Source organism: Arachis ipaensis, chromosome B5 (genome assembly GCF_059453495.1).
Source record: "Arachis ipaensis isolate K30076 ecotype BB chromosome B5, ASM5945349v1, whole genome shotgun sequence".
NCBI lineage: Eukaryota > Viridiplantae > Streptophyta > Magnoliopsida > Fabales > Fabaceae > Arachis > Arachis ipaensis.
The window spans coordinates 153,847,011-153,870,352 of record NC_142440.1 but is presented as its reverse complement, the minus strand read 5'-3'; the positions used below and the strand labels follow the sequence as shown (position 1 = coordinate 153,870,352).

The window sequence follows — 23,342 nt, the reverse complement described above, 5'->3', positions numbered from 1 at the left end:
TATAAAATTTGTCAATGGAAATTGTCATCTGATTCTTACTAAGTAAATATACCACAATTAGAAGTGCCTAAAATGTTCAGACAAACAGAAAAAAAAAGCGTTTAGAATATACTCTAGTGATTCTGTCCAAATATTTAGAGCCTCATGATTGTTCATTTTCAAGTTCAACAACACCCATCATTTTCATTGTGCCGGCAAACGTGATTCAAGCCATGTGCCATGTCGTTGTCTCGAGAAATGAAAAAGGGGACATGCATGTCCATTAATCTCTATATTGGTGTCTCAATAGTAGATATTAATTGCTAATAAATCATTGCTTAGCATTGCTTTTCTCAACTAAAACAAGCATTCACACCGGTATCTCTCCTTCAGAAAACAATCCTCGCTGTTATTATTTTATGGTCCTGTGATATATATAACACATTCACGTGAACAGTGCACCTACCCTACCTTAAACATGTGCACTACCATAGGTTGTCTTAGAACTTCTGCAAATCTGATATACGGTACCACATTGCCCTACTTTGTTCCTTGTACATCTGAACACACTAGTTCACATAATTTTTTATCCTAAATAGCAAATAGAATGCATACTTCATAAGAATAAAATAATCTGATATAGCCTGATCTCTTGTATTAACCAGATGTATCTAATTGAGGGTACGCAAATCCATGTAATATAAAATATAAGACATAAATAAATCCAATATAAAAGGCCATGTAACATGGTTTGCACATTTTTCTGTCAATGCAGAGTATATAAAGGGTCTGAAGAAAAAGAATAAACCTTAGATACATACACAAATATAATGACTTGATACAAGTGATGACTGGACAGAATGACTTGCACTTTGCTTGACCCAATCATTCAACAAATGAGGCTATCGATCTGTAAGTAACTTCTGTGATCCAGGTGGGTGGGGCAACCTGGTGCATTTCACAGAAACCAGTTTTGCATACCAAGTTTCTTGCACCTGTTCCTCAGCTTTAGCTGCTTTGGGAGGTCACTGATCCCCTTGTTATTCTAAGCCTGGAATAAATATCCTAACCATGTATTTTGTTTCTCCAACTTTCTACATCTTTGGCTCATGCTTACTTACCCAAAAGATTTGCATCTTGTTGCAATTTATGTTTTGTAATTTGTATAATGTCAAAAAAAATAATAATTTTTCGCCAAGGGAAGGGTTTCAACTAATCAAGGGCAGTTTTGCTTCTCCGACCAGTTATTGGGATCGGTAAGCCATCAAAGATGGGTTTGGAGATAGCTGCTTGCAAATCCGGTTTCAGATTCCACATTGTGGTTGGCCAGGCTGAGGCCGAATTGTTCTTTTCCTGCTCTCTCAGGCTTGACGCGCTTGATGATTTGCGTACTCCAGAAAGAGTATCGGTAAAGATGGATTCGCCCATCCCCACCGCAATAGAATCTAACCATCCTGATTCTGATTCTGAAAGCAGATTTGCTCGACTAGCTGATTTTGGCCTCATAGACAACGCTTTTCCGTTTGAAGAAAAACCATTTGACCCCCCGTTAATTCCTTCCTTCAGAATCTTTTCTGGTGTAACAGGTCTGCTATCAACTTCAGCTTTCTGACGTCTGCGAACGGATTTCTCATCAGATTTCTCACCTCCCACATCTCCAATGTCCGCAAGAGGCACATACTCATGCATTTCATCATTCCCAGTCAATAAATCATACACTAAATTTGTTGACTTGGGGTAATGGTTTGATCGAAGGTCAGAAATTGGTGAAGTTTTGGGAAACCAATCATCTCCAGAATGATCTGAATTATCAGATGCATAAACTGCCAATTCTGTCTCAGATGTATCTCTAGCTATAGAAGAACTCAATCCATAGTATTTCTGCAAAATGGTCATGGCTGGAGAAACCTTCTCCTTCGGTGGTTTAAGTCTTAAGGATTGTAGAGGTTCCTTCATGCAGTATTGACTTGCACGTGGGGGTCGTCTTTCCGAGCTATTATCCCTGCAATGATTTTAACCTAAAAAGATTAGTTTGTGAAACCAGCAGATTTTGAATTGAAGCAACAGCCTAGAACATCAAACAAAACTCATCCCCAAAGGAAAAAAATACAAGCAAAAACATGTAGAGTAGCAGCAAGAATTTTCATCAAACTGTAAATATCATGGGTGGATGATGCACCACAAACTTGCAAAAGCATCCTTGAAAAGCAATTATAAATTGTTGCACAATGACATGGGGAAGAATTAGAAAACACAATATATGAGTATATGGTAGTACCCCAACTTTGCATGTCCATTAGGTACACTCGGAGTGGGAGAGGGGGATGGCGGATGTCGTCCCGGTAACGGAATTTTCAATGTCTTCAGTGCAAACATTTGAAGATCCGTGGCTAACCCGTTCATCCTTTTGATATCAGCTACCTGAATAAGGAGAGTTCAGTATCATGATATCACAGCCCAAAAAGCAATCATCCATGCATTGCTGGCCAGAAGTAAAAAATTTCTGACGCTTTCATTGCTATAGCCTTATAGGCATTTCTGCACATTATACAATCATCTACTTTGTATATTACCATATCTTCATGATAATGTAGTATCTCTAGTAGTAATTTGTATGTTACTGGAAATGAATAAAAATAAACAATATTTGGAAAATGAAAAGTCAAATCGGTTGGAAATCAAATGAATTCAAGTTCTGCCCCAACTTCAGAACAATTTCTACCTATCGTTATTCTCACCTGCATAGCCATTCCACTAATCCCAAATCCCAAAAGTGGAGAATATTAACTCAAAGGAAAAAACTTTGATTAAATAAGTAATCAGAAATCGAGCCACTTAACTCAAATGGAAATGGTTCCTTCAGATCGGTTTGTTGGAATAACAAAACAAAAATAAATCAAACAAACACAACCTTCCATCATTACCAAAAAAAAAAAAAAGAGTTAAATAAGTTAGAAAAAGCACAACACAGGACACCAAAAAATATTGAAGAAAAGGGTGTATACAAAATGAAAATAAGACCTCAGAATGAAACCCAGAAGAAAAGGGTAAAACTTTACCACGTTTAAGGCACCCCAAGTTGAGAATCATAAGAAAATAATGCACAATAAGAACATGAAAAAAGAAAAATTGAAGTAGCTATATACCTCAACGCCATACTTAATAGCCACACCAGCGAGTGTGTCGAGCTTAGAGACTTGGTGCTCAATATAATTCAACCCACTTCCACCGCCGCCGACACCGCCACAGACGCCGCCGCCGTTCTGCAACCCGTTCGACGGCGACATCTTCTCCGATCGGCCGCCGACACCAAAGATCTACGATCTCACACCAAAGGAATAATAGCTTCTTCACATATACAGAAAAAAGGGGCAAAAAAGGAGCAACCAATTAATTCGAGAAAAAGTGAGGGTTTGGTGAAGTGGGTGGAAGAGTGGAGGGTGGAATTGCGCCTAAAGATGAAAAGGGTCAAAGAAAAATCTGATCTTGGAGGAGGAAGAAGAAGAAGAAGGGAAAGGGAAATTAGAGGATGAAGAAAAACAAGGGTTTTAAAATAAAACTCTGTATTATGTTGTTAAAGAGAGTGAGAAAATAAAAGAAAAAGAAAAGAGAAAAAAACAAAAATGAAATGAAAAATAGGGTTCTTTATTTCCTAAGCTTCTTCTTCTTCCTCTAGTTCAATAGGGATTTGACTTTATTCCACACACTGCCATTACTCTTCTTTATTTCTCTCTCTTTCTTCTGAGATTGAAAATTTTGGAAGTGGAGAATGGGAATGGATTCTTCTTCTTCTTGTTAATTCCTCTTTTAAGTAACATGCCAATCCTTTTTTTTCGTTTTGGGAGTTAAGGTTTTGAACCAAAAATATAAAAATGGAAATTAGTTTTAAATGTATTAGGTCACTATGGTTGAAATTTTATTTGTAAAATTTGTTATATTTTAATTCACTTTTGTTGTTCCTTAATCGTATTTATAACGAATTTAGCAATTTATTGTAAATAATAAAACATTACAAATTTTTATCATACAAATATTATCAAATTAAAATATAGAATATTTTGCTTGTATAAAAAATTTAAATTATCACAATAACAATATATTAATATGAATAATGTTTTATCATACAAATAAAGATAAATTGAAGTGTAATCTAATTAATATAAATATAAATATACATTATAAGTGAGTCAACACTCTTGGAGTCTTGGTCCTATATATGCACAACCTTTTTCTCAATATGGCTTAAATTAAATTACTATGACAATAGCATTGCAAATTTTTCAAACAAAATACACAAAAGTAATATTCAGATATTACTGGTAATATAATAATATTAATTAATTGAAAACATAATTCCAGACTATATATTAAAAAACAAATAAAGTTGGTTTAGAAGGAAAGTCAAATGATTGTGCAAGCACACCGGTGATGATAGAATGGATTCCTTGTACATTTGTCAGCGTAGCTCTTCAAACTTCTAACACAACTTTTGGATTTGGAATCACTGCGAATTATGAGATTCACTATTCTTTTATCAATTTCTTAACTTTATTCATTTGTAGTATAGCTTATTTTGTTTAATTTAAATATTTGGTGATGGTGGTAATGGTAGTAGTATAATATAGTATGGGATAGTATATATATTTCTATTTTTAATTTATTATATTGAAAAGATTGGTATACATTGAAATTCTCACGTTGTAAAGTCTAATAAAGAGGCACGAGTTTATGTTAAAATATTAAATCAATGAAATCAATTTGTATAAAATTGAGTAACGCGGTGAGAGAGAGCGCGATGCACCGACACACAGCCAAACACAGCCAAAAGCACCGAGCCATGTGGCCCCTCTCATGATTGTTACGCTTCATTTTTTTTTTCTCTTAAAATTATGCTTTATCAAATTTTAACCATTAAATTCTATTATCTAATAGTAGTATATGGTTGATGTGCTCTACTATCCATATAAGTATAATTTAATTTTGGTGTATTAATAATAAAAAATATTTTATATAATTATATAATTATATTTATTTTTTAAATAATTATTTACATAATTAATATAAAAAATAATTATTTTTATTAATATATTATTACGTAATTAAATATATATATATAAAATTATTTTATATTAATAGTATATTAAAATTAAATTCATAAAAATATATGATAATATTTATTGCAAAGTATTCTTATATTTTTAATATATAAATGAATGTTCATTTTATGACATTTTCATATTGTGCCAATTTTTTTCTTCTACTAGCTAATTCTTGTCATTTGCAAGTCCAAGTTTTCATTTTAGCCGTGTGCCTATACTTTAAAAATTGCACATATAATTTTTCTTTTTTATCTTGATTAATTACATAATTATTTTAATACGATTCACTCTATTTTTTTTTTTTTGGATATTCTAGATACTGCTCTAAGGTTGGTTAAGAAATGCTTAATATGATGAAATCACTCGAATCAGGTCATGTGCACTTAATTGTCCCTCACTCCCTGTTATTATGTTAATCAGCAAACATTTATTGTTATCATGTGATTTTATCCAACTCTTGCTGTTTTTTTCTTTAGCTTAGTCCCATTTTAACTTTCAGAAAATTTTGAGTGCTTAAGTGCTAGTACTAGTTTCTAAAAATCATATACTCCTAATAGAGTAATAATCAGAGTAAATTAACTTGCTATTAAGAACTTTCTTAAATATTATAAAAGATTTTTACAACAATTTAAGAGTTTCATGTTCATTGTTCAATTTTCTCCGTTTTTTTCCTATTAAAATACCTAACCACGTGATGCTTGTACTTCCCAAACGCCATACTAAATTAGAAAGAAGTCCCTTCTTTATTTTCTTTTTGCATATTGAGTCTTCCATTAGAAATAAACATGAAACTATTAAGCGTAATTAGTGATAATCAAACGCGGATTAGTGTAAATCACACTTCAATTCCGTGTTATCTCAACCTCCTTCAATATCTTCATTCATTAGTTAAATGAGAAATACTTAAATGCTTCTATAGAAAAAATAAAATAAAATAAATTCCAAGGAATGTATCTTAGTTAAGTTTGGCAAGTTCTCAATATCATTACTTAAGATGTAAAAATAGGAGATAGTTCTGTCATAGACCATTAATAAAGTATATCAAATCTAACAAATAATAAAGTCAAAGTGTGCTGGCAAAATGCAAGTCAATGAATTCATAATTCATTCACATTGTTTTAAGATTCCCTCTTGTTTTACGATGTATACTCAAAGCAGTCAACAACTTAATAAAAAACCTTCAATTTTCTCGGGATTTTATCATTAATATTTGCAAACCGAACAGATTCCTTTCCCTCATTATCGTTTTTAGTTAAACATATATCACGAAATGTAACTTTTTGGTTAATTATGAATAATACTATCTAAAGTTTATTGATTTCATATGCTATGCTATACTATACCATTTATTAAAAATTTTAAATAAATAATCTAGGAGGCCTAACCTAAAGCAAGGGATAAAGAGCCTAAGAAGAGAAAATTTGGGTTCACCTACATAGTCAAGGGATTGAAATATTTTCCTAGAAAATATTGTGTATAGAGAGTAAAAAACAAACAATAGATATTTCAATTTTAAATGAAATATTGAAATCCTCTTTTACCAAATCAACAATTAAAATAATAAAATATGTGAAAGACAATTATTTAGATCAGTTTTTTTTTTTCAAAGTAAGCTATTAGGATAATACAAAAACGACATTCCGTTACACTTTATTTTGTTTTTCTTTCTTTTTTTTTACAGTATTTTTAATTTTAGATCGGATTACTTCCAAGACATGAAATGATCCCTCAGGAAACTGGGAGGGAAAGCGATGCTAAGGTCAAGGTGGTACTATTGTTCAACAAATCTACAAACATTTCTCTTCTTCCCATTAACTTGTACTCAGTTACTGAATGCGAAGTTATTGCCACAACTTTGGGGAACATATTGAAAATTCTCCCAACAAAGAGTTAACTATCTCCAAAAAGCACTCAACCAAAGCTCCAATTGCAGATGCCAAAGTTAGTGCCACCACTTTGGGAGATGAGCTAGTTGACCTTTTCTCTTACCAAACTAACTTGCCTCTATTCGGCAATAGCCTTGGAACATTAACACATGCCACTTACCAAGTCTCAATTCAAGAGCAACGTGTCCCAGATAAACATAGAAAACCGATTACTCAACATTCCAAGGCAACCCATATCTTAAAAATTAAAATTAAAAAAAAAAAAATCAAGAGAGCAAGAGTTGTGTCAACACATGTGAGTGTGACAAATGGGATGTGCAAATCTAATTTCTATGGAAAACAACACACAAGCTAGCCAATAGCCGTTGCTTATCATTCAGCATAGGACCATAGAATACATTCCTCTACATCCATTTGAACAACACAGACTATGAAAATGAATGACGATGAAAAGAAGATTGCCGAATACCCCCACAAGCCACAAGGAATGATAACAATCCTTCCTGATTATGGTTTATCAAAATGAAAATGCTGTCCATTATATATATAGAAAAACTTCTGAAAACCAGAAAATCGATGCAACTTCAGGAGATGTATGTAAGTTTTGATAACTAAAGGGAAGGGAAGAAAAAGGAGGATTGAAAATCTCTTCCTTCAAACCCTTCCATTCCATCCCTGATCCCTTCCCCTTATATATTCCAACTCAGAAAACACGCTCAACATGGTACCATAAGAAAATCTATGAAAACAAGATATCATGAAAAATCCCCTGCTTATCTGCTGTAACTGAGACTGAACAAATGAAGAACAGGAACAAACACTAGGAGCCAACTGCAAAAGCACCCCCCCCCCCTCCCTCTTTCTTCTCCAAAACCAAAAAAGGGCTCAATATTTGATCTTTAGAAGCTCTCCAATGGCAGTATATTAAGAAACCAGTCAAAAGAAGCCACACATAGACAATCAAAACTTCACAAATATTGAAAATGCACATAAAATTTTGAATCTGTATAAAATTCTAAGTGTGAAATTGGTAATGGGCATTCGGCAGTTACGTGTGTTTATTAGTATCATGGAACATAACACTTGCAACTGTCACCATTCACTGATTGACATTTAAGATCATTTCTATTAAACAAGGCTGCAGATTTGAAACACTCTTCATACCTGCCACCAAAACAAAACAGAACTATGTGAAAATCTCCGAAAGTGTATGGCATCTGATTCATAATATTACAGCATGCAGCATAAGACCAAAGCCCAAAGGCAAGAAATCAAAGTTTAGCATTCAGGATATCTGATATCTAAGCATAAAGGCTTGAGAATGGAACAAACTAGACTTGAACCTAAAAACACAAAATATTAACTGCAGTCACATTGTTTTTCTTTAATTCAGAATGCTTAGTGCAAAACTGCAAGGAGATTTATAAAAAGGTAGATTTATAAATAGGATTACAATCCAGCTTTCAACAATAAAGGAGTTCCTGAATCCAAACCCAAATTATACAAATCCCATGACTACATTGGCCAACCCCTCTACTAAGCAGCAGTGGAGTTGCTTTTAAGAGATTACATAAACAATATAATAAGCCCCTATGTCTATGATACTTAAAATTTCCCACTCCAGGATATGTAATAAAATTATAACAAGCACAACCTTTGTAATGTTCAACAATAAGTATGGAAAGTTGAAGACTAGATAAAGATTAATCATGCAAACACATCCCAGAGTTGAAGTCTTTCAAGGAGGTGAGGAAGGTCTTAAAAATAGCAAGCATTATTTCAACAAATATAAATAACAAACGGATGAACCACAATTATTGTTGTTGAAAACTGATATGTACATGGTCCTTCATATAGAAAATAGAAATACAAAATCTTATGAAGCCATGTTTCACGAGTGGTAAAATACATACGAAATTCATCGTATTTGGCTACCTAACAATATAATAAGCCTATATCCATGATAGTAAAGCATCCATCAAAGGGCAAGTACATTAACAAGATCAAAACGAATAAGCGCTGTTCGTCGGTAGTTACAATCCCTCAATAGATCTAAAATTATCCTCTGCCACAATCGTTAACAGTAGTTCTACACAAGCCCATTTATGCTTATATTTCATTTGGTAACAATATTTTTTCCTTCTTTTTTTATCCTCCTTCCTTTATACAAGTCTTTCTAAGCAGAAGAGAAACCAAGCTAATTCATTCAGTTAGCGTGCATAAAGAAACAATTGAGTTGAGTAGTTGATACATCAAAGTCTTACAGTCTACATAAGATTAAGAAAGTTTACTCCATACATCCTTTGAGTCTGAGATCACTGTAAACAACATTTCTTGCAGAAAATCACTTAGCAGAATAATTATGGGGGGACGTTAGTGACATTACACTAGTTATATATCTTTAGTTGTGTAGCTATGGGGGGACTTCATATTGCATTAGCAGAGGTAAATCTTCATACAAAAATTGTTCACGTTAATCACAGAAATCTGTATTATCACAGGCATGTTGAGGCTCATAGACATTGAAAACAACTGCAATAGCTGCTAATTCCTCCAACATAAATAATAGAAGAGATACAGAAGCTTCTGTTGTTGTAATGACCTTTTGTATTTATCTAGATGGGTTGGAAGTGTGGCATAAATATTTTAATGAACTGAAGCTTTTTCTTTCAAAGTTTGCTATAAGAGAAACCATAATCCTTTCTTCATCCTATAAATGTTTGCTGTGATGACAATATGACATTGATCAATAAAGCAATTGCATCCAAAACAACATGACAAAAAATATCAAACTATTTCCAACTTTGGTTCAAATTTGTCCAAGCAAAAAAGAAAAAGAATGAAGGTTCCTTGAAGTAGCAGCTGTACAATCCATATCGTTTAACACAAACTAGAAGTTCAGAAACCTCATTCTTCCATAGCTGCAGGCTCAAAGCTATCACCACCTAAATCTAACCTGCCACCTAACATACCACAAATTTTTAATCAAGAGAGGTGTCTCAGTTCTCACAGTACAATTGTATGAGGGTACTCAAAACAAAGCAGGAAAAGCAAAAGGATTTCACAATAAGCCAGAGCTAAACTTGACACTTTAATGCTCCTTCATCGTGTTACTCAATGTATTCGAATTAGACAACACCATGATTCGACACCGAATTCGGAACCAAAATACCATATGATAAAATGATATGAACTTACATTATGAAACACAAGTCGCTCTCAATCAAGATCTTCTTGTCTCGTCTCCGACTCAAAATTCCGATTCCCCCTACTTTCGGAATTCGATTGCCCACTGTTGTTGTTGCCGCCGCCACTGTTGTTGTTGCTGTTGTTCCCAACATTGCTCGTCTCCGCAGGAGAGCCACCGAATTGCCTAAACGGCCACGGCAAAGAAACCCTAAACACCCTCCTCTCCAACGTTTGCCTATTATCCCCGCCATCATTGTCGCCGCCAACACCACCACCACTTCCATCAGAGGATTCAGCTGAACCGCCTGCCCCCACAGACCGGTTCACTGGGGCAGGCGTAGGAACCCCACCACGCTGAGCCCTCCGCTCGTAATCCGGATCATCGGTAGGCAACTCGTAACGGCAAACTGGGCACGAATTATGCAGTTCCAGCCACGGCAAGATGCAATCGGAATGGTATATGTGCTTACACGGGATCTGCTTCGCCGATTCGCAAAGCTTGAAGGTGTCCTTGCACACCGCGCACTGAGAAGAATCCGATTCCAGCAGCTCCTCTGTGACCGACACGTCCGGCAGCCCCTCCACGGCTGACTTCGATGCTGGCGGCGTCCCGTACCGATTCGGATCGTTCTCCGCCAGCTGCTGGATCAGCTCCTCGAGCCCCGGGCCGAAGAAGTAATCGCCGTGAGTCATGTTCCCGCCGGGAAACCGGAACGTTCCGGTTGTAGGGTCGCCGGAATTCTCGATCACGAACTGGACGTTGGCGCCGCCAGCTCTTAGGGTTTGGAGGTAGTTCTGGAGGAACACAAAGGGGTTAAAGGCTTCGCCGGAGGCGGCGGTGTTACCAACGCCGCCGCCGCCAAGCAGCGTGGATAGATCGTCGCCACCACCGGAGAATAAGAATGGGAGGTTTCCGGCGGAGGGACCTCCGGCGAAGTCAGAGTTGAAAGAGAAGAAAGGATTGATGAGGTTAGGGTTAGGGATTGGAGTTTCGAGTTCTTCGAGGAAGCCTTCGTTGCAATTAGGGCAGAGGAGCTCGGAGGAAGAAGGGACGATGGAGACTGTGCGGTTGCACTGGTGGCAGAAGTATTGCTGGGGGTTGCCGGAGGTGACGCCGCCGGAAGAAGACATGTCAATGGAAAGATGATAGAGAAAGAGAAAGGTTTGGTAGAGAGAGAAAGTGAGCAGAGCGTAAGAAAGAGGGAAGTGCCAACAAGTGAGGGAGAAAAGTAGGGGCAAAAGCGTAAATAGAAATCAATTGTGGGTAACTAGGGAAATTGAGCTTCTTTCTTCTTAATGTTGTTACTTTGTTATTAGTGCCAACTAGCCCACTATATATTTTTGCTATAAATAATTGGATTGGATGCTCCTTAGTCCTTAATCACATTTATCTGTTAAGAATTACTTCAATTTCTTGCTTTTTGAAATAAAGATGATATTCATTTAATTAAAGAGATGAAATTGTAGAAATGATTTAGAATCCACAGCATTATTAATTTATTATAGAGAAAGGATAAGATAAAGAATTTTCAACAAATCAGAAAAAAACAATAACATAGAATAAGCAAGGTATGTCTTCATTTTGTTTTTGAATTCCATTATCCTGTTAATGATTGGATTGAGATTTTGTTCTGCTGATTGGTGGCTATGGTTAGCATAGCGTCACATATCTCAACCTTTTTTTGTTAGAATCCAGTGATCCATTTTTCATTCCAGTTCCTGATAACTCTGCCAACAAGAAGAGGAGGTTTACTCTGTTCTGCCTTGAGTGACTATGCTCATCTAATTTTGTGGACGTGATTGAGAATTAGTGAGTGCTGATAAGGAGATCTAGTGTAGCTTGAATCAAACAATTCCCTGTTCTTACTATTCCATAATAAGTAACTCTCTCTCCGATCATCATTTTCATACATTCCAATATTTTGCATAAGGTTATTTTAGAACCATTATGGTCTGCGCTCCACATTCTTGTTGAGATAAGACTAATAAACTACTTATTTGCATTCCTAGCTAGTGTCCTAGTACCCATTTTGTTAGAAATTCAGAATCATTCAGTGTAGTGTAACATACAATTTAAACTGTTGATCAAAAAGTAGCAAGTAGCACATTGAATGGATATCTCTAGTACACATGCATTGTGATTTCTATCATACTGATACAATATTCTTTTTTCTTTTGTCACAAATGAAATAAACAAGATTGTCTACAATTTATGTTATCTTCAAGAACATGAACAAGTTCAATGAATCACTCTAGTCCCATACTCCCACGGCTCCTTTTATGTACAAAAATATTATTGATAAAAGTAAAATGGGGAGAGGGAGATAACTAAAATCTATAATGAATAACAGAAAAACAGTGATAAATGCAATTACATTTGGGCACACCCAAGTTCTGCACCCGCTAGCTCTGTGGATGCCATTGAACCGTCGCTGATATTTGATCCTTCCGACCCTAATTCACTGTCATTATCCAAATCATACATAGTTAGAAAGAGCAAGGTCCAATAACCAATGCATGTTTGGAGGAGCAAGGGGTGGTTCTTATGGTTGGGGAATGCTATTGAGAGCATGATCATCATTATAATTAGTTGTGTCATTTTGTATGGATCAGTGAATCGAATATCTTCCATTATACTACTACTCTCTTCCTTCCATACGTGCATTCCAATCTCTTTTCCAATTGACTCACTCGGCACCTTTCCCTCAAAACCCTTATAATATGCTTCATATGAAAGCTTCACATGATTCCATCCTCTTTTAAAATGTGGTGCTTCATAATAATAATCATCTCTCTTCAGATTAAAAATAAATAATTGACCCATAAGGCCATACCGTCCAAATTGAACTTGGTTGCCATTGATGGTCACAGTGGGTTTTACTTGAAGTGGTGGGGAAAGGATGTCATGTTTGAGTAGAATTGCAACGCAAAGAGATTTGTAAGGGAATATGGTGCCACGAAACCAGAAAGAAATAGAAGCTCCCCTGCTGCGCCACTCAAACCACCTTGGAATCCTTCCACCTGGCATCACAAAGTGGGTGCTTCTACCCTCGTGCACTTGCTGTCATTCATTCATAATGCAGAAGCAGTAGTTTAGCATACATTATTAACTTGGTGAAAACTCAGGTGCAGTCGACTTCACATGAAGTTGATAACTGAGATTCGTTAGATGATTTGACTGATTTGACTAAATTTTCATTTAACGGCTCTCAACTATCAACTTCACGTGAAATCGACTGCAATTGAGTTTTCACCTATTAACTTAATATGAATTATGATGTGATCTGCATTGTTAATTATTAAAATGTAATGAAACCTGGTTGAGTAACACGCTTGTGCCCCTCGGACTCAATGATTTACAGTTTACTGCTGAGAAGTCTGTCAAGCACGGTGGAATCCCTCTAATCTCCCGAAGATGCTCGCAATCATCCACCTTGAGTATCTTTAGAAAGCGAAATTGTTGGATGCATTCAGGAAAGACCGTGAAATTATTGCCTGTTAGGTCTAAAAATTCCACATTGGGAAACCATGCAACAGCTAGTGGAAAAAACTCATCTGACAAATTGCTGTTCTTGAGAGAAAGGTGTTCCATATCTGAAGAGGGGAGAGAGTGAGTGAATATTCCGTGAAGCCCCTCTTCCTGCTCTCCCGATACCCTCCCCTTGTTTCCTCCTAAGTTAATATTACAAAAATCCAGGCTTGGCATCATGCAAATGACACTTGGTATTTTATGCATTTTATTCTCCTCCAAATACAAATGCCACAATCTAGAAAGGTTACAAAATGAACATGGCAAATCTTGTATCCCAGTGCCAATCAAATCAAGCTCTTCTAGATTTTTCATCTCTTCTGGAATTTCTGGAAATTTCTCAAGGCTTGAGCATCCAGATAGACCGAGCATTTCCAGTGAGGGCAAATTAATAACAGGTGGAAAACTTCTGAGCTTGGGACACTTTTCAGCATTCAATATTCTAAGTTTAGGTAAAAAACCAACTGAACTGTGAACTGAGACTAAATTACTACATCCTTCAAAAGAAAATTCTTCTAAAGTTTGAATATTAGACACATCAGGTATCTCTTTCAAAGAATCACTGTAATCAAAACTCAAAACTTTCAAGGTGATCAACATCTGGAGAAAAAACAAACAAACAAATAAAATTAATGAACAAACTAAACTAAAATAAAAACAAATAAACCTGATCATGTGAATTCACAAACATACAAAATCATGAAAATGAATTTAGTACGCTTACCTTGGATATGCTATCCAACTTGGGTGACATGTAGAGATAATCAGGCAACTTGAGTATGGAAAGCTTTTCTGGATCAAAATTAGAGGGAAAATATCTCGATGGATATCTCCTCCATTCCAATACTCTTAAACTATTTGGAAGGTATTTGGGCCCTCTGGAAAAACGACCATTTTTTATGATAAGTGTTTTGAGATTTTTCATCTCTTTAAAAGCTGTTCCATCCCATTTTACTTCTACATCATCATTTTTCTCTTTTTTTGACGGATCTTCACCTCCTTCCTTTCTAAATAAAGGAAATTCCAAATGTATGATTTCAATGGCACTAGTTCCCTTTCATCAGACAAAAGTAAAAACATGTGTTAAAAAAAGTCTTTAATAAACTTAAATAAAAAAAAAAACTATTACTTACTTGATTATCTTCTAAAACTTTAACTATATCCTTGTAGAACCATAATCTACTATGTTTTCCAGGCACTTTTGACGATTTTTCTCGACATATATCTTTGCCCATGTCCTCTATTAGATCATGTAATGTTATTCTGAATAGATGATCAATCTTTATGAGAGATTTTTCAACCAACATTCCAATATGATATTTCATACTCCTCCCATATTGAGCTTGAAGTATAGCTGTAACTTCCACTGATTTATATCCTTTAAAACAACAAGCAATATCAAGAAAAACACTCTGCACATCTTCTCCCAAAGCATCAAAACTAACCTGAAGTATCTTACGTATTTTATTATCAAGAACTTCTTCATATTGATCCATTGCAGATTCCCATTGTTCTAAATCTTTTCCAAACAAGTTAGAACCTATAACTTCCAAAGCCAATGGAAGTCCAGAAGCATAAGTTACTGCACGGGTTAAAACATTCTTATACCTTGGGTTGATAATATCTGTTTTAAAAGCCTTCCATTGAAGCAAATCTAAGGACTCTTCCTCATTCAAACCTTGTACCTCATATGTTCTTTCAATGTCATGAAGCGTCAGCAAATGTTTGTCCCGTGTTGTAATAATGATTCTGCTTCCAGGATGAAACCAATCAGGTTTTCCCGCAATAGCTGTCAACTGTTCATGCTCATCAACATCATCCAGAACCAAAAGAACTTTTGTTTGACTGAGTCTACGTTGTATCTGTGAAATTCCTTCCTTAACACCTATTATCTGGACTCCCTCCTTTCCTAATATCTTACAAAGAAGATTGTTTTGAAGATGCACCAACCCATATTTTTGTGAATTTTCTCTCACGTTTTCAAGAAAACACACACCTTTAAAATTGTCAGCAATAAAGTTATAAAGAGCAAGAGCAAGTGTTGTTTTTCCTATGCCACCAATTCCATGTATCCCTACCATGTGAACTCGATCAGTAGAATCCATTTCCAAAAGTGAAATCACTTCTGACACTGGAGACTCGAGTCCAACAGGGAAGTCAGCCACTGGCAAAGGTAGACGCCCAATCTTTCTTGAAATGTCTTGCACGATCTTTTTAATAAACTGATGCTCATATCCATGCCTGCCCAACAAACATACACATAGATACTTTTACAATTCAAAATTGTAATAATGAGAAACAATTACAGAAAGAAGTATATGAAGTGAAGTTACCCATCTTTGAAATGATAGCCTGATAAATTAGCCACTTGAGGCAGAGCCTTTTTCCATTTGTCCACCTTCTTATTCATGTCATCCTTGTATCTCTTCTCATGCTTATCCATTGCTTCTCCAAAACTGTTTTTTAGATGGCGCACATCAGAAGGATCCACCTTAAAGAAAACTGGCAAAACAAACCGATTGTTTCCCTTGATGCAGTGAAGGACATGGACCAGTTCGTCTAAGCAAAAAGAAGAAGAAGCATAGTTAGGAGAGAGTACAACGATGGCAATCCTGGACTCTTCAATTGCCTTGAGAAGTGCAGGTGTGATTTCCTCTCCGCTTTGAAGCTCGCCATCATCAAAGAAGGTGAGAATTCCTTTGTCACAAAGAGCCTTGTAGAGGTTGCCAGTGAAATCATAGCGAGTATCTCGGCCTCTGAAACTAATAAACACATCGTATTTCCATTCATATCGGATGAAAGAAGAGGAAAATGGATGGGCAGAGTAGGAGGAGGAGGAGGATTGCAGAGACATGAGACGGAAGCAAGAAGGATATAATCATATATGTTTTGTTGGATGATGATGAAAATCAGAGAAACAAAGTAGTAAATATATGTTTTAATGAGTGATTGAGTTCACTAAGAAATTAGTTGCTGTATTTAAGTCTTTAGCAAACTTGCTGTTTATTATATTTACTTTGATTAAGACAACTTTGTCCTTAGTTATTTATTTTTCATAGAAATGCATGGCCACCTATGAGCATTAAGTGGTTGAATTCAACGTCCATTATTATTTCTTAAGAACTCAACTTTCAGGGCGGGACTTTCAATTTAGGGATTTCTAATATAGCAGAAAAATAATTTTTTTATGAATATTAAATGTATATTCTTGTACAATGACTAATATTTTACGCTATGATATACTATAATATTAACTCATTGAAAATTAAAGGTATCTGCTAGTACCTTACATAATTAATTGTTTGTCCATTATTTATTCTTATCTTGTGGACTCAAGCCACCAAGAATAAAAATTAAGAACAAAAATGAAGAGTGTTATTATCACCTTTTTATATTCTAATTTTCCTTTTTCTTTTTTTCTCTGTCGTAAAATAAATAGAGAATTTCCTTCAATATCTAGACTCGTTACAGAACTTGATGCCATAAAACTTTCATGTTTTGAATAGAAGTATTATTGTCTTATTTATTACTTATAAGAGAATAATAGTATATGAGAACTGAAGAAGAAACAATATAATTTTTTATTTGATTGGAACATAATATATGTGCTTGTGTTCTTAGAACTTGTTCACATAAAATCTTTCAAGAGTAATCATATGTGAACTTTAATTACAAAGTGGAGTATGTGATGCAAGTGTCCTAAATCAGTTGTCTATTTTTAAGAAAATAAGTTGCTCTCTTAAATCATGTTCGAACGAAAAAATCAGGATCCACCAACGTTTTCTTGTTTTGTATACAAATTTCGAGGAAAGAGGGAAAAATAAACAGAAACTAATTATTCTTGTATTGTTATAATTTTCATCTTCTGCCACTGATTGATAATAAATTAATAACACCAACACTTTCTTCCATTTCTGTTGACCAAAGAATCTTTCTCTCCCACGCTTTTTATCATGTTGGTTCTTTGTATCCGAGATTCACTGTTCTGCATGAGTACTGAGGAATATTGAGGAGGATATGACACAAGGAAAAACATTCACTTTCTGTTTGTATTTCTAGCTAGCTAGTACCTATTTTCATTTGGTTCAGAATCATTCAATATAATATAATATACATAATTAGTTAAGAAAGTTAGCTGCACATTTAACTAAAAAAGAAATACTTCAGATTAAGTAAATACTTTCGGGAGATTATACACATAATTATACTTTGCTTGAGCAATAATACTTTGGAGACCATAATTATCATAGTGTTGTCCTTTTGCGAAATTATTAATTAGAAGATTTCACAATAAAATTTAATGCTTCCATGGGAATTTTGTGTGGATTAATAATTAGATTAATTATGGTTGTTTAATGTCAATTCTCTCAGCAAACCATATGACTTCACCAAATAAAGCTGCTACATTCAAAGCTGCTTACAAAAGCATTCCAGAGCTTTATTGAAAAGTTTTAGCATGATTGAAGGAAAGCTTAGTGATTGAGATAAGACTAATAAGTCACTTATTTTGCTTGTTCTGCACTCATCAATCAGATTAACAGAAAAATAACACCAAGTTTGGACTTCTTTGCACATTGGAACTCGTTGAGATTTGTAAAAGACACCTCTTCAACTACCTAAAAATTAAAATAGATGTTCAATCGGGCAAATATTTTAGTCTTAATAATAAATAAATAAATAAATGAGTCAACCTTATAATCAGTTTCTTACTTTCTTATTTTTCTAATAACCAAAGAATCATTTTTATTTAAACCGAAAGAAAATATATGTTTAAATGTCCAATTTTCTTTGTATTCATAATGCTCTCTGTTACTTTTAGAATCAATCAATATATGAAATCAGTTATTGCTTAAGGTACCATATTGAAAGGCCATCTCTGGTTCACAACTTAGAAATTTTACCCATTGACATTGAATCAAACAAGGAGAAGCAAAACTAAAATATTAAATTCACATAAAATGAGTGTTTTTCAATTATGCAGATGTTTTTCTGTTTAGAAATGGGAATGCAGCAATTTTGGTGTATATCGATTGATGCAATATAATATGTTTGACTGATGCCACAAAAATCAGGGTTAAAAAACATGCATCTTCTTGAGCCTATAAATCAATGAGTCAAGATAAACCAAAGCATACAGATTCAAATTGACAGTGGGTAACAGGGTTATCTATTTGGCTTGCAATTGCATTATGTTACAAATTCAGAATCATTCAATATATAAATGTATAATACAAAAGAGTTGTCAAAGTAGAAAGTAACATATTCAATGGTCATCTCTATTTCATATTGAATCAAACAAGCAGAAGCAAAGGAAGCATCACACTTATCTTAACAACAATAATTACACTATGACATACACAAGTGGTGACAACCATATAGCTGTGCGGATGCTGATATCGAATCCTCCCTACCCTCCTTCCTAATTGACAGTTATTTATCCAAAAAAAAGTGTGTGTGTGTTAGGAACAGCAATGTCCACAAACCAATGGATGTTTCAAGGAGTAAGGGCTGCTTCTTATGGTTGGGCAATACTATTGAGACCATCATCATCATTATGATTAGTTGTGTCATTTTGTAAGGATCAGTGAATCGGATATCTTGAATTATACTGCTACTGATCTTTTGCTTCAATAGATGGATTCCAATCTCTTTTGCAATTGACTCAGTGGGGACCTCATCATAGGTATAGTAGTCATGTGCTTCATATGAAATCTCTGCATGATTCCATTTGTTTTCAAAACGTAGTATTACATTATAAGCAATTGTCTCTGACAGATGAAAAATAAATAATTGATCCACTGGGGTCTCCCGCCATCGACAGGAAACCTGGTTGCCATTGACAGTGACGATGGGTAATACTTCAACTGGGGAAGGGAGGCCATCTTTGAGTAGAATTGCAAAGAAAAGAGCATTGTCAGGGAATTCAGTGCCATGAAACCAGAATGAAATTGAAGCTCCGCTGCAGCGCTTCTCAAACCACCTTGGAATCCTTCCACCTGGCATTGCAAAGATTGTCCATCTACCCTCATGTAATTCCTGTCAAGGACTAGTTTAGCATACATTATTAATTTAATATGAATCATGATCTCATATACATTGTTAACTAATTAAAAAGTAACAAAACCTGATTGAGTAAAACTCTTGTGGCTCTAGGACTCAAGGATTTGCAGTTTACTGCTGAGAAGTTTGTCAAGCAAGGTGGAATCCCTCTAATCTCCTGAAGATGGTTGCAATCATCGACGATGAGCAAGTATAAAAAGCAAAATTCTTTCATGCATTCAGGAAGGACTGTGAAATTATTGCCTCTTAGGCTTAATTGTGTCACATTTGGAAGCCATGCAACAGCTAGTGGAAAAAAATCATCTGACAGATTGGTGTCTCTGAGACAAAGAGCTTTCATCATATGTTGCGAGGGGAGGGAGTGAGTGAGTATTCCTTGAAGCCCCTCCTCCTCATCCTCCTCCGGCTTTTCCGATGATACCTTCCTCTTCTTGCCTCCTCCCTCAATATAACATGAAGATAGTTGTGGCATCATAAAAATGATGCTTGGTATCTTACACATTTCATTCCAAATAATTTCCAGATTTCGCAATCCAGAAAGATTATGAAATGAGCATGGCAAATCTTTTATGCCAGTGCCTTTCAAATCAAGCCATCCTACATTTGCCATCTCTTCTAAAATTTCTGGAAAATTGACCAGGCTTGAGCAACCACATAGACTGAAATCTTTCAGTAAGGGCAATTTGATAGCTGCTGGGAAAGTCCTGAGCTTCTCGCAATATTCAGCATTCAATCTTTTAAGTTTAGATAGAAACCCAACTGAACTGTGAACTGTAACTAAGTTTTTGCATCCTCGGAACGAAAATTCTTCTAAAGTTTGAAGACTAGACACATCAGCTATTTCTTTCAAAGAATCATTGTAATCAAAATTCAAAACTTTCAAACTCACCAGCTTCTGAAAAAAATTAAAACAAAGAAAAAAGTCAAACAAATAAACTTCATATCAGGTTACTAAAACACAATAAAAAAAAAAAAAAAAGAATTTAGTACACACTACCTTGGCTAAGCTATCCAACTTGTGTGCCAAATAGAGATTATTCGATAACTTGAGTATGGAGAGTTTCTTTGGTTGAAAATCATTTGGTAGCCACTCTGAAGGAAATCTCCACCATTCCAATACCCTTAAACTGTTTGGAAGATATTTGGGACATTCAGAAAAACAACCATTTTTTATGATAAGCGTTTTGAGATTTTTCATCTCTTTAAAAGCTGTTCCGTCCCATTTTACTTCAACATCTTTATTTCCCTCTTTTTCAAATGAATCTTCATCTCCTTTCCTTTCCAATAAGGGAAATTCCAAATATATGATTTCAATGGTGCTAGTACCCTTTCAACACAAAATGAAAAACATGAAATAATTAAGGTACAAGTGCGTAAAAAAGGACTTTCAACAAAGTCATTAGAGAAATTTATTACTTACTAGATTATCTTGTAAAACTTTAACTATATCTTCATAGAACCATAACCTACTACGCTTTTCAGGCATTTCTGGTGATTCTTCTAGTGCAATTTCTTTGCCCATGTTCTCTATCAAATCATGCATTGTCACACTGAGATCATACAAATTGATCTTTATGAGAGATTTTTCAAAAAGCACTCCAATATGATATTTCATGCAACTCCCATAATGAGCTTGAAGTAGATCTGTAATTTCTTTTAATTCATATCCTTTGAAACAACAGGCAATATCTAGAAAAACACTCTGCTCTTCTTTTCCCAAAGCATCAAAACTTACTCGAAGTATCTCATATATTCTGTTATCAAGATGTCTTTCAAATTTATCCAATGCAGACTCCCAATCTTCTACTTTTTTTTCATATAAGTGACTACCTATTACTTCCAAAGCCAATGGAAGACCAGAAGCATAAGTTATTGTACGGGTCAAAACATCCACATAATTGGAGCTGCTATCATAACCATTTTTGAAAGCATGTTTAATAAGCAATTGAAAAGACTCTGCCTCATTTAAACCCTCTACCTCATATGTGTTTTCAACACCATGATATTTTAGCAAATGTGTGTCCCGTGTTGTAATAATAACTCTGCTTCCAGGACCAAACCAGTCAGGTTTCCCAGCAATAGCCTGTAGTTGCTTGTGATCATCAACATCATCTAATAACAAAAGAACTTTCTTTTGACATAGCCTTCGCTGGATTCGAGAAGTTCCTTGTTGAACACTCACTATCTTAATTTCCTCCTTTCCTAATATCTCAGAGAGAAGGATATTTTGAAGATGAGCCAAGCCATGTCTCTTTGAGTTTTCTCTTACATCTTCAAGAAAGCACGTACCGTCAAAATGGTCAGCAATCAAATTATGAACAGCACAAGCAAGTGCTGTTTTTCCTATTCCACCAACTCCATGAATCCCTACCATGTGAACTTGATCACTAGAATTCATTCTCAAAAGTGAAATTACTTTTGACACTCGAGAATCTAGTGAATCTAGTCCAACAGGAAAACGAGCAACAAACAACTGTGAACGTCTAATCTTTCTTGAAATTTCTTCCACAATATTTCTGATAAACTTATGTTCATATCCATCCCTGCCAAATACACACAGATTCTTAATACAATGCAAAATTGTAATATTTTTTATAAATGAAAAACAATTACAGATCAGAAAGAAGTATATGAAGTGAAGTTACCCGTGTTTGAAATGATATCCTGACAAATTAGCAACTTGATGCAGAGCCTGCTTCCATTTGTGCACCTTGTTCAAGTCACTCTTGAATTTCTCTTCATGCTTGGCCATTGCTTCTCCGAAACTATTTCTTTGATGCCGCACATCCGAAGGATCAGCCTCATAGAAAACCGGTAAAACCAGGCGATTATTTCCCTTGATGCAGTGAAGGATGTGGACAAGCTCGTCTAAGCAAAAAGAAGAAGAAGCATAGTTAGGAGAGAGGACAATGATGGCAATCCTAGACTCTTGAATTGCCTTGAGAAGTGAGGGTGTGATTTCGTCTCCTCTTTGAAGCTCCTCATCATCAATGAAGGTGTGGACTCCTTTATCAAAAAGAGCTTTGTAGAGGTTGCCAGTGAAACCATAGCGAGTATCTTCGCCTCTGAAACTAATAAACACATCATATTCAGATGCATAGCCGAAGGAAGAAGAAGAAGAATGGGTGGAAAAGGAGGAGAAGGAAGATTGCAGAGGCATGATAAGAAAGAAGGATAGAAAGTAGTATGAATATTGGGAGTGTTGAGTCTCAGAAAACTAAAAGAAAGTAATAAAAATATAAAGAAGAGTGAGTGATTAAAGAAAGAGTGAGAATGGATGCAATGCTGAATAATTAAGTTTCTCAAAGTCAGTCAACGTAGAAATAAAACAGAAACTGCCTTATCATTTCATATGCTCCGTGTGGGGTCTACTGTTCTGTAAGATTTTTCACTTTGGAATTTGGTATTCAAAGGGTGTTTCACTTTGATTACTTTTAATTAAGACAAAACTTTGTCCTTGGTTATGCTACTAATGAGCATTGAGTGGTTAATGCATGGTGGAAATAACGTTGCTTGCAGGACTGAATGAGGGTGTTGTTGAACTGCACTTACTTTTTATCCCTACTAAATTTTTAGGAATCATTTCACCCCCTTCTTTTG

The 23,342-nt window shown here is 35.2% G+C and overlaps 4 protein-coding genes across 6 annotated transcripts; all 4 read right to left on the bottom strand.

Annotated features, from left to right (window-relative positions):
- Positions 1-664: 664 nt before the first annotated feature.
- Positions 665-3,920, bottom strand: LOC107644597 (uncharacterized). Its single transcript, XM_016348484.3, has 3 exons — positions 3,126-3,920; positions 2,258-2,400; positions 665-1,981 (listed from the first exon to the last, which is right to left on the bottom strand). Exons 1-3 carry the CDS (start codon positions 3,264-3,266, stop codon positions 1,192-1,194), a joined length of 1,074 nt encoding a protein of 357 aa, XP_016203970.1. The 5' UTR covers positions 3,267-3,920; the 3' UTR covers positions 665-1,191.
- Positions 3,921-7,916: 3,996 nt separating this feature from the next.
- Positions 7,917-11,457, bottom strand: LOC107644596 (E3 ubiquitin-protein ligase RING1). 2 transcript variants are annotated; one of them, XM_088488395.1, is made up of 2 exons: positions 10,163-11,410; positions 7,917-8,128 (listed from the first exon to the last, which is right to left on the bottom strand). In XM_088488395.1, the coding sequence occupies exon 1, from the start codon at positions 11,282-11,284 to the stop codon at positions 10,184-10,186; it is 1,101 nt and encodes a 366-aa protein (XP_088344521.1). In that variant the 5' UTR covers positions 11,285-11,410; the 3' UTR covers positions 7,917-8,128; positions 10,163-10,183. The 2 variants fall into 2 exon arrangements, with proteins under 2 accessions (XP_088344521.1, XP_088344522.1); XM_088488396.1 differs by lacking the exon at positions 7,917-8,128 and adding an exon at positions 9,609-9,927 and having other exon boundaries at positions 10,163-11,457.
- Positions 11,458-12,225: 768 nt separating this feature from the next.
- On the bottom strand, positions 12,226-16,659 carry LOC107644586 (disease resistance protein Roq1). Its single transcript, XM_016348475.3, has 5 exons — positions 16,016-16,659; positions 14,816-15,923; positions 14,407-14,736; positions 13,470-14,282; positions 12,226-13,214 (listed from the first exon to the last, which is right to left on the bottom strand). Exons 1-5 carry the CDS (start codon positions 16,534-16,536, stop codon positions 12,525-12,527), a joined length of 3,462 nt encoding a protein of 1,153 aa, XP_016203961.2. The 5' UTR covers positions 16,537-16,659; the 3' UTR covers positions 12,226-12,524.
- A 2,186-nt stretch (positions 16,660-18,845) lies between these two features.
- Positions 18,846-23,061, bottom strand: LOC107644589 (disease resistance protein Roq1-like). 2 transcript variants are annotated; one of them, XM_016348477.3, is made up of 5 exons: positions 22,388-23,061; positions 21,163-22,285; positions 20,740-21,069; positions 19,807-20,637; positions 18,846-19,718 (listed from the first exon to the last, which is right to left on the bottom strand). In XM_016348477.3, exons 1-5 carry the CDS (start codon positions 22,900-22,902, stop codon positions 19,113-19,115), a joined length of 3,405 nt encoding a protein of 1,134 aa, XP_016203963.2. In that variant the 5' UTR covers positions 22,903-23,061; the 3' UTR covers positions 18,846-19,112. The 2 variants fall into 2 exon arrangements, with proteins under 2 accessions (XP_016203963.2, XP_088342447.1); XM_088486321.1 differs by having other exon boundaries at positions 19,575-19,728; positions 22,388-23,010.
- Between the last annotated feature and the right edge of the window lie 281 nt (positions 23,062-23,342).